The following is a 10804-nucleotide window of genomic DNA, read 5'->3' on the forward strand; positions in this document are numbered from 1 at the left end:
TGAAATTAAGTACCTGTAAGTTCAAATGTAGAACTGCTACAGTCAGTACATGGAAGCAACAGCTCTGGCAAAGCATTCCTTTAGTATTCTGTCATTCAGATGCTGCATGAAAATATTTTAATATTTTTAGCACACAGTCTCCTATTTGTGATACATATAGAAAATACATATAATGAGGTATGTTAAAAGTGTACTATGTAACCCAAACTTTCACTGAAGTTGCTGAGTTACTGCAATGGAGAGGAAGGGCAAAGAAACAAAGCTGTCCATGTACACGTGTAAAATGTTAGATATGCCCTCAGCAGGCTTCTGTGCCACTGGTGCTGCTTGACTGTACTCATTACCCCAGTACATAGTGTATTCCTTTTGTCAACCTGGTGCTTCCTCATTTTTTTTCATTTTTTCCCCCACATTCCTCTCAATTCTTCCTGACATAAAACATATAGTCAACACTAACGAGCTTTTTTCTCCGTGTTCTCCTTCATGGCAGCGGTTGCGATTCTTGCAGCATCAAATGGCTATGGCAGCAGCAGCAGCACAAGCAGCTCACCTGCATCATCAACAGCATTCAGGCAGCCACTCAAAAAGTAAAAGGAAAAGAGGTACACCGGCACTTCCAAAATCCTGATACTTGTTTGTTTGGGGGTTTTTTATTTCTTTCCCCTCTAAATAAAAAATTGATTCAGAGGGGATTTTTTTTCTTCACATTAAAAAAGAGACAGCTTAAAATCAAATCAGTGTTTTATATTACTGGTGAAAAATCAGCTTTTGCTGTTACACTGAAATAAAAGAACTGTTTTTGGAAGCCAACCCTACAGAACTTACAGATTTAATCTATAAAGCAGCTAGGGGCTAGTTTCCTTCAGTCAATTTTTTAACAGAACATTTTATCTTGTCTTTTTTACCACTCAGCAGCATTGTACATAGTATAAGGGTGAAAAACATTTTAGAAAAAAAGTGAACTTTGTAAATGTAGTATTGGTATTTGTTTATTTAGTATAAAAGGTTTGTGAACACTGTAACAAATACAATTTTTACAAATCCATTTTTGAAAAGGTCTCTCCTTTTGTTCACTTTGGCTTTATACTTTTTATCACTTTGTCTATCAGTTTCTTTACTTCTTTGTGTCTTGTAATTGCTCTGGTGATACAGTCCTGAAGCTTGGCTCCTGTAAGAGGACTTCCACCTAAAAATTAAAGGAAAAAAATTTATCTCCTATTTATACTTCAGTTAACTATCTCTGTGTTTTCCAAATTGAGTATTAAGTAATAGAGTAATTCTCATGACAAACAACTTTCACCTGGGGACCATACACCTTCCCAACTCTAGCCTTAGGCAAAGAAAAGAGAAACAAAATGAAGGTATAACAGGAGACATGTTCAGATCTGTCCTTTGCTTTATGTAGATCAAGCTCTGTGACTTCTTTTTGAACTTAGAATAGACTAGTTCAGCTGGAGGAGACCAGATCATTGGGACCTACAACTTCAGTCATGCCAGCTTTTTCAAAATGGATTTCAAAAGCAAGTCGTTTCATAAGTACAAAAGCAGACAGCCTGTTATCATAAAGCACCCACATTTTACAAAGAAAAGCAGGTTCATAACATCTAGGTCAAGAAAATATTATCCTCTCCCTATGTTTCTGTGTAGGAAGGGACTTGGAAGTACCTGGTTTATGGACAGAACATAGTCTGCCTTCATCATCAGTTACAATAGTTACTGTTCCAGTTGCTAAGTGTTCTTCTTCAGCAGTTGGATCAACAATAAGTAATGTGCTTGGAAAAGAAAAACATATGCAGACAGGTTAGTGTGTGTTGCTCCATCAACATTACTGCAAAGTACACAGAACTTATTTTTACTGTAGTCTTACAAAATACTTGTAGGTGGATTTAGTGCTCAGGCTTACCTATTTTCTTATCAAATGCACCAATTTAAAAAAAGAAATTAAGTGGGAGATTCCACATATTTAAGTGCATACCTCTCTGAAAATACTCACTGTGGAAAAAACATCTTTATGCCTAAGTGTCATAGATTTGTGACACCCTTGTAGTGCAGGAAAATGCCATTAAACTGCCATTTGCAATATGCAGTCATTTATTTCATAGTTACACAAAGAAAATGGCATTGGTTTTAGGTGGAGGCTGCACTAATCTCTATGAGGCCTTAAGGCAAACCTGATTTGCAATAGTAATTCACCAAAGTAGTTCCCAGTTTCACCACTCAGACTGAGAATAGTTCAAAAATGGATTTACCGCGTTCCTTAAGGCAGCCAAAATAAGCTGTCATACGTTACATGATGCAGATCACTAAGTGCTTAAATATTGTTATTTTTGAACCATTTAATCAGTTAAAAATAGAGCAAACTAATGAAAGAAAGAAAAAAAGAGGATCTAAACTATAAGCCAACTTTGCAGAAGAAAAAACTGAAGTTAAAAAAAGCCAAAATTACTGTTCAGCCTTAGCTTGCTTAAAAATAATAAAGAAAAAAATCACTACCATTACAAACATTTGTCTGAAGTGACAAATCATGACAGGAAAGACTTTAGGTGAAGTTTTCACGAAGCCTCAGTTTACACTGTTAAACTAAAATTTAGTATTGATGTAATCAAACTGAATTTAGCAGCTGGAGCACACCTATGCTAACTGATGTTTATGACACGTCTGCAGGGTGGAAGTCAGTAGCAAGGCTACAGGAGCTAATTACACAAAATAGATGGAAAGATAATTTTTCAGTTTGAACTCATATGCAATGCATAATTAAAGGTTTTCTGGGCGAGTTAAAACTTCACCATTATTTTCATATTGCCATTTAATAGCGATGTGTAACAAAAACATCAGTTCGTAGCTACGCTACTCAAAAATAATGGCTTTATTAATTCTACCCACATGCACTGTGCAGCACTGGCCCTTTGCGTGACACAGAGACGCAGCACACACGGAAAGTTCGAAACATGGGAGTTATTACTAATGTGCAGGTTGAATCCACAGGAGCCAGCTGTGGAGCGGTACAGTGCTCTGCACACCAGTGTTCCTCGCCCACAGCCACGCTATCCAGCAACACATTTTTACTTATTCAAGGAGGGCCTTCATGCAGAAGAAGAATGTCTCTGGAAGCCAGAGTATGTAAATCATGTTATTTATAGGGCTGTGTGAACAGCTGTAGAAAAACTAATAAACCAGAATTAAAAAAAAAAGACAAAACGCAACACAAAATTTAGTTTTAGGAGCTAAAGGCGGACGTAAGTAACTTGACGCAGCAGTAAGTTTCAGCGAAGGGAACAAGGCCCAACAGACCGTCACTGAAAGCTTTCTTCCCCAGGCAGCCTTTTTGTCTCTTGGTAAGTACGTGTGATTTGTGTGCAAATAATATCCTACTGATGATAACTGTCTGCTTATCATGCTATCTAAACTCTCTCCATCTACATCAAACTTCAGACCCACAAGAACTGGTATTAAAGCAATTAACAGAACCAGTCTGAAGTACTTTATGCTTGATTCATTTTGGTAATCACTTGGTCAACATTTGAGTCTCGTGCTCCCCCCACCCCATCTAATATTTGAATAAAAGGGCCTATTAATCATTTCTGCAAACAGAGATTAATATGCCATAAACCCCAGATGTCTCTAAATATACCTAAATCTTAAATCAGATTCATAGCACAGTAAGAATCACCTTATTTGTCATTTTCTTCTTTTCAAATGAATACCACCATAAATAATTTCTTATAAACAGCAGCAGAACACATACTTAACATACTTGAACTAATGAAGAGCCAGTAAACAATTTCAGGTGAGGAATCAAATTATCAGATGTGATTATTTTGAATTCTCATAATCTGATTCTTTACCTACACGAACAATGACTTAAGAGCGCTCGTCATACTTATAGTGGATAACTGTTTTCAGTTATCCAGAGGTTCTGTTGTTCTACCTGGACCACTACTTCTTACTTCCTCTGTTGACTAAATCCTTGGTATAAGCTGTTCAAAAACTACCATCTTTTATATCACTTACGTACACAGGCTTCTAAAACATTAGTTGCATTGGTAATTCTTTCATCTCAAAGATACTGCAAAAACAATACTTATTCCTGTACTTTTAAGAACATCTCTTAGGTTGAGAACCAGTCCTGCTTTAAGTCACAGGAAGAAGTTAGACAGACTTCATTTTGTCTGCATACTCATTCATATCACAGAACTACAGGACGGTTCAACAAGAGAGGTTGCAGATTTAAGATCAAGTGAAACAGCACTGCCTGAGACTGCACGTTCTTCACTAGCAGAAGTGCCTAAGAAGTGTAGAAACATTGGTAGCATCCTCTGTCTTTCACTTCTTTTACATACACTGTTGTTTTCATAAGTACAAAACAGTTATGAACTTACTCATCAAATATAGCAAATGATGTGGCAACTGGATGCTGTCTGATAATCAAAGGATTCTTCTGTTTTAAATTAACTTCTGATGAACCAGTTTCTTCATTTATAGTAACTGATGGCAATTGTACTGAAGAGATGAAAAAATGACAATGGTATAATATTAAACATTGCAGGGTTTAGTAGGCCTAGAGATTTCCAAGACTACTGAAATATTTAAGCTCTTCTTTTACCATATTGGTAAGCCACTGAAGAGAGATCAGAATAGAGTTTTGGCTACATTACTGGTGTTCTGTACAAAAAATTTCTTGAATTTGAGGGAAGTATTTAGCTTAGAAGTACCCATTCGAGAAAGTATTCTCCTCAAGCTAACATTCTTCCTTACACAGAAGCATTTTCTGCTTCCAAAATGCCATACAATTAGAATACCTTTAGAGTCACATTTAACAAAAAGTACTTTTCCCCAAAAAGCCTACTGGACACACGAAAATCAGTGCAGTATGATCTTCAGATAACTCTTACTCTGACAACCCATACAGTATTGCAGACAATAAAATCATGAGTGAAGTAGCTATACAGGCAAGCAATTCAGTTAGAAAAAGAGGCTTTGCTGTAAGCTTCCTTTTATACTGCCTCCTACGTGCATTTATAACCCACACACCTGTGAGCAGTCAATCCATATGTTGCACCCATGAAAACATTTTCAAACTACAACACATTAAGCTAGGAATACTATCAGGACAAATAAGCAAAGCCCCGAACAACTTACTCTGCCTATGCAAAATACATAAAGAAAGACCCTGATCTAGACATTAAAGTTGTTCATGACCACTGCTGAAAGATTCGGATGTCTGACACAGAACACACGGCAGAATAGCTATTAGTTTTATAAGAGAGCAATAATACGCATACAAAAAGATCCTACTCCCCAGGTGTTACACATCTACGGCATCCATATCATCATTTCCACTTTGTGTTTTAGTAGTTTAGTATTCAAACGACAGGAAAAAAGCAGTCTTAAGGAACTGTGAACCAGTTACCTATTCATCATGATTCAAAACTAACATATTTCTCCAAGCAACACTAACAGAGGGTGTCCCTAGCTCTAGGGAAGACTTACCATTTTTCAGTGCTGCTAACAAAGCAAAGGAACTGGCATCCAAGATGTTTCCATCATAGTCCAGACATATGATATCACAGTATAACACCCAAGCAAGCTATCAAAAAAGGTTTGCACATGTGAGATATTACAGCAGCTGAGCAAATGGTACAATATCTAAGAAAATGCTGGGCATATTAACAGAGATATTTATTTCTATCATACAATTTTTACAAGTCAGATGTAAACCAAGCTACAAAGACTAAGAAGCAAAAACACCACCACAACAACCTATTACCACAAATACCTTCTTTAAAGTCTCAACACTCTGATCTTGTTAGTATGTCCATCTTCATTTCGAGAAAACAACTTACCTTGCCATTTGCAATACATAGATCTTCTTTCGCTATTATCTGTGAACTAAAATAAAATGAGAGAGTAAACCAGGAAACAGAAAGTTGTCTTGCAGAGTTGTTTGTGTTTTAAATGCATTAAGATGATTCTTACTTCTCAATCACGTCTGCAATGAACTGGCTTGCTGCTTGAGCCTCTTCACCAGGTGGTCCAGAGCGAAACATCGTTGAACAGAGGGATGGCAGTTCTACATTTGGAACTAGGTAGCAAGAGTCATTAGTCATAAACTAAAGAAAGCAGGCAGTGGGATATCAAAAAACAGAAATAAGACAATACACACTCTTAAAACCATTTTATGTACTTCAAAGGCTAGAGCGAGAATTTTTCAATCAAGCCTTCCTACTTCTCCCCTCAAAAAAAAAAAATAAAGTTATGTATGAGTTGGTATTAAAGAACCTGTAGTACTCTGTACTCAGAAACGATATATTCCATGGAGAAACACATGCTCCTAACTACCATTTTCTGTTTGTAATCCTGCTATCAATATCACACAAACTCTTATTTAAGTGTGAAGCATTCTTAAGTAGATCAAGAATCAACAGCATTTTCATCCCACTGCCTGACTTTACTGGTATGCTATCTGCTTTTCATCAGCCATTAAAACCTGATGCTTTAGACTTGAAGCAAAAACATGCATAAACATTTGTGAAAAAAAACCTAAGCATACTCTAGGTCACTGAGAGCAACATTCTTTGGAGAGGCCTTATAAAAAGGGTGTTTAAGCTCTCAGTTCCACAGAGTAATTTTATTTCAAAGGAAACTCCAAACAATGAGGACATGCCCCTGGGACTTCTTCAGGTCTCCAAGAAATACACAGGGTTTATTTCAATGGTTTTAAGAGTTACACTGTTTGCATTCTGAGATTTGAAAACAGAAGTTAATGTGCCTTTGCACAAACTTGCATGCCATAATCTTTTATAGACTAACTACCTTCTGCCTCTTAACATACATACTTCCCCCTGCTGCAGGTTTGTTTTCAGCCTGTCCTGGAATCAGCAATAAGAAGGTAACTTTGCATGGAAAACTCATGAGCAGAGCAGAAGGAATTCTGAAACTTCTCTAGTACCACTTCTTATATGTCAATCTGGAAACTGATTTTAAGGCAAGTAGTACAGTTTTGCCCAAATTCATTATTTTAAGAAGTCTCCACCACACACTCAATCTGTCCCATCATGACAGCCTTTGAACTGAAGCAATACAAGATCTGAGTAAGATCCATATTGAAAAACTTACCAATGTATCCCTTATTAGCAGAATCTGCTGCGGGTGCAGCAAGTTCCTGGAGAAAAAAGACAAAAATTAAGAGCTGAATTTTGTACAAAAATATTTTCCAGCTATTGGACCACATGAATGGTCACTTTTCTTGCTAGTCATTATTACAATGAGATTTACAAGAGCCATTTTTAATCGGTCCCTGTCTGTATCTTTCCTATGGGAAAACTCAATACAGGGGCATGCTGTGATTTGTCTCATAGTTCATGGCAGGCCAGCAGTAAAGTTGAGTCTACAAGGCACTTAATAGTCTAGCCAACTAATTACCAATGCACTTAATCAATATTCAGTAACTCTTCAACTATATAGCTTTGTTACTTCTAGATATCTTTCCCCATTCACAATACACACCACAAAAACACATGTTCTCAGCCTGTACAGGTAGCATTAGACAATTAAATTCTATGTTAACTTTTGTGTCTGAAAGTAACTCAGGTGAAAGCCTGTAATTGTGTCTGACTGGCATATTATTGTAACTCTGCAGGAGACAGATAGATTGATTCTTAACACAAATGCACAAGTTCAGCTAACAGCCAAGTTAAAATAAAAACCAACCATACCGCTTTAACTCCACAAATCACTGTAGTATTTCCTAACTTCACCAGGGCAGAACCATCTGCAGTTGTAATTGAACCTGAAGAGAGAAAGTGCTGTTCAATAAAATCTATTTCCACTCAAAGGTCCATAATTAGCATCCACCTTCACAAAGTGTTTACTTTCCATCATTTTATCCTAAACACAGGCTAAGCAAAGTCTTGGTGAGTCTGGTGTGGGAACAGAATCTTCCTACTAAACAGTCAATCACACAGAATCACACAGAATGGTTGGGGCTGGAAGGGACTGCTGGAGATAGGTCACCTGGTCCAACCCCTCTGCCCAAGCCAGACCACCTAGACCTAGTTGCCCAAGACCATATCCAGCCTACTTTTAAATATCTCCAAGGATGGAGACTCCACAACATCTCTGGGCAACCTGTTCCAGTGCTTGGTCACCCTCACAGTAAAAAAGTGTTTCCTCATGTTCAGGCAACCAACCTCGTGTGTTTCAGCTTGTGCCCACTGCCTCACATCCTGCCACTGGGCACTAATTAAAAGAGCCTGGCTCCATCTTCTTTATACCCTCCCTTGAGGTATTTATATACATTGATGAGATGCCCCCTGAGCCTTCTCTTCTCCAGGCTGAACAGTCCCAGCTCTCCCTCACAGGAGAGATACTCCAGTCCCTTCATCATCTTCATGGCCTTTTGTTGGACTCTCCCCAGTATATCCCTGACTCTCTTGTACTGGGCAGCCCAGCACTAGACATAGAATTCCAGGTGTGGCCTCACCACTTTTGAAGGAGAAGGACCACCTTCCTCCACCAGCTGTCAGTACTTTGACTAATGCAGCCCAGCATATCATTCACCTTCTCTGCAGCAAGGGCACACTGCATGTTCAACTTGCTGTCCACCAGGACCTCCCCGCACCAAGTCCTTTTCTGCAAAGCTGCTTTCCAGCTGGGTGGCTCACAGCATAAATTGATGCCTGGGGTTGTTCCTCCCCAGGTGCAGGACTTTGCGCTTCTCTTTGTTGAACTTCATGAGCTCCTGTCAGCCCACTTCTCCAGCCTGTTGAGGTCCCTCCAGATGGCAGCATGACCTTCTGGCATAATAGCCACTGCTCCTAGTTTGATGTCATCTGCAACCTTGCTGAGGGTACACTTTGCCCCATCATACAGATCATTAATGAAGATGTTGAACAGGATTGGACCCAATATTAATCCCTGACATACTTTTTAAAACCAGAAATCATAGATGGTTACCACAAACCCACTTTCTGGCTGACTTACAGTAAGACCTAATGGAAGACAGCAGTGTACAATGGAAGAGACCTGCAGTGTTAAGTTTGAGCAACAATCAGCAACTATTCCACAGTTACTTTACTTTTAGGAATTAGGAGGTGTAAGAAAGGCAGGTAAGGTGCTGCTGCTCACTCCATAAGAGGTATCTTGCCCCTGCTTGAAACAGTTGCTCATCAAGCTTAGAACAAAGCAGAAGCCAGGAGTCACTGCCCCTTTAATGATGCTAGAGCATCAATTTTGCACTTGTCAGTATATGCTTAGACACTGCACTCAGCATCTGTAACATATGCTGCTGATTTTAAAAACAGACAAGCTTCCACAACCACCTAAATTGTGCTGTGCCTACCAGCCCAGGAGCAGAACTGAGTCATTACACTGTGCACATCAGCCCAGGAGCAGGACTGAAGAGCAATGCTCAAATGTATTACTGTACCATTCATTCTCTTTAATGCCTATTGAAACTACAAATAAAAGTCCTTCCTCTTTCTTGTTTCAAAATACAAATACCAAGAAAAATTATTAGTAAGTAATTAGGGTCACTATTATAATCTGAGATTAATAATACCTCCCCATTATTATTATTCCAAATAAGCACTTACCTATGTTGACAGTGGTTGCCCGGAATTCACCTAACTCCCTTCCATCAGGTCGACAGTTCTCTTTCTAAAAAAAAAATTACAAAGTTCAAATTAGAAAACATATTTTTTTAAATAACACACCAATATTTACAGAAGTTCATATAAAATAGTATTATCTTCTTTTTAGCAGAAACACGCAGTTGCAAAAATGCTAGGGAAAACTTGATCACATTCTAGACAGTTTCTCATCAGCTGATATGTAGTTTGTGGTTTGTAGGCCTGCAAAAAAACTCTTTTTAAAAATTTATTATCATTTATTTAGAAAATAAATATAACAATAGACTGACTGTTTCAAGAGTAAGTACTACAGGCTAGATTCAGAATATCATCCAAGAATGAATACTCGCTGACACCTTAAAATGAGAGTTTCTCCCTGTCTGCATTTTTTAGATTTTGCAGGCAATTCCCCTCTCCCACCCCATCTCATGGAGCTCTTAAAATTAACATTAGATAGAGCTAAAGAAAAAAGAAACACACCAAACATCCCCCACCCCCCAAAAAAACCCCAACATTCAAATACTGTCAGTCAGAAGCTGTAAAATGCCTGACCCTTAAGTCTGAAATTGCACCAATTTCATCAAGTTAGACCCCAACTATCAGTCATCACAATTTCAAGCTTCTCAAAAGCAAAGACTTTTGGTTACAAGAACCAAAACTGATTGCAATAATCCTGGACCCATTTCTAAGTCAATACTATCTTACTAATGGATAGACTAATTTAATACATCAAAAAGTCAGCAGTTTTCCTTCACAGTTATAGTGCGCATGGTTAGCAGCAATATTCTCCTAGGTGATCCAACACAGCCAACATGGCTTCACCAAAGGCAGATCTTGCCTGACCAATCTGGTGGCCTTCTGTGATGGAGTGACAGCATCGGTGGACAAAGGAAGGGTAACAGATGTAATTTACCTGGACTTGTGCAAAGCCTTTGAGATGGTCCCTCACCACATCCTTCTCTCTAAATTGGAGAGGTATGGATTTGAACAATGGACTGCTCAATGGATAAAGAAATGGTTGTCTGGTCACAGCCAAAGGATTGTGGTCAATGGCTCTATGTCTGGATGGAGGCCGGTCACAAGTGGTGCCCCTCAAGGGTCTGTCTTGGGACCAGTACTCTTCAACAGCTTTATCAATGACATAGGTGAGGGAATCAAGGGCACCCTCAGCAAAT

General features: G+C 38.5%; 2 protein-coding genes across 2 annotated transcripts in view; one reads left to right on the forward strand and one right to left on the reverse strand.

Moving 5' to 3' along the window:
* SUPT20H (suppressor of Ty 20 homolog (S. cerevisiae)) overlaps positions 1 to 1045 on the forward strand; it is a gene marked incomplete at its 5' end in the record, with an annotated part of 31380 nt that extends 30335 nt beyond the window's left edge. The window contains one exon of the mRNA XM_010088129.1: positions 491 to 1045. Coding sequence (XP_010086431.1) covers positions 491 to 591 — 101 coding nt within the window. The remainder of the gene's footprint in view (positions 1 to 490) is intronic.
* EXOSC8 (exosome component 8) lies at positions 968 to 10624 on the reverse strand (the record flags this gene model as incomplete). The annotated part of the gene is made up of 10 exons (XM_010088130.1): positions 968 to 1186; positions 1666 to 1772; positions 4380 to 4500; positions 5491 to 5587; positions 5844 to 5889; positions 5977 to 6082; positions 7117 to 7162; positions 7716 to 7789; positions 9594 to 9657; positions 10579 to 10624. Coding segments are annotated over 10 exons (823 nt in total), but the record flags the coding sequence as incomplete, so codon positions are not given.
* Positions 10625 to 10804: the final 180 nt, after the last annotated feature.

The sequence above is a fragment of the Pterocles gutturalis genome, unplaced genomic scaffold (genome assembly GCF_000699245.1).
Source record: "Pterocles gutturalis isolate BGI_N339 unplaced genomic scaffold, ASM69924v1 scaffold1062, whole genome shotgun sequence".
NCBI classification, from domain to species: Eukaryota; Metazoa; Chordata; class Aves; order Pterocliformes; family Pteroclidae; genus Pterocles; species Pterocles gutturalis.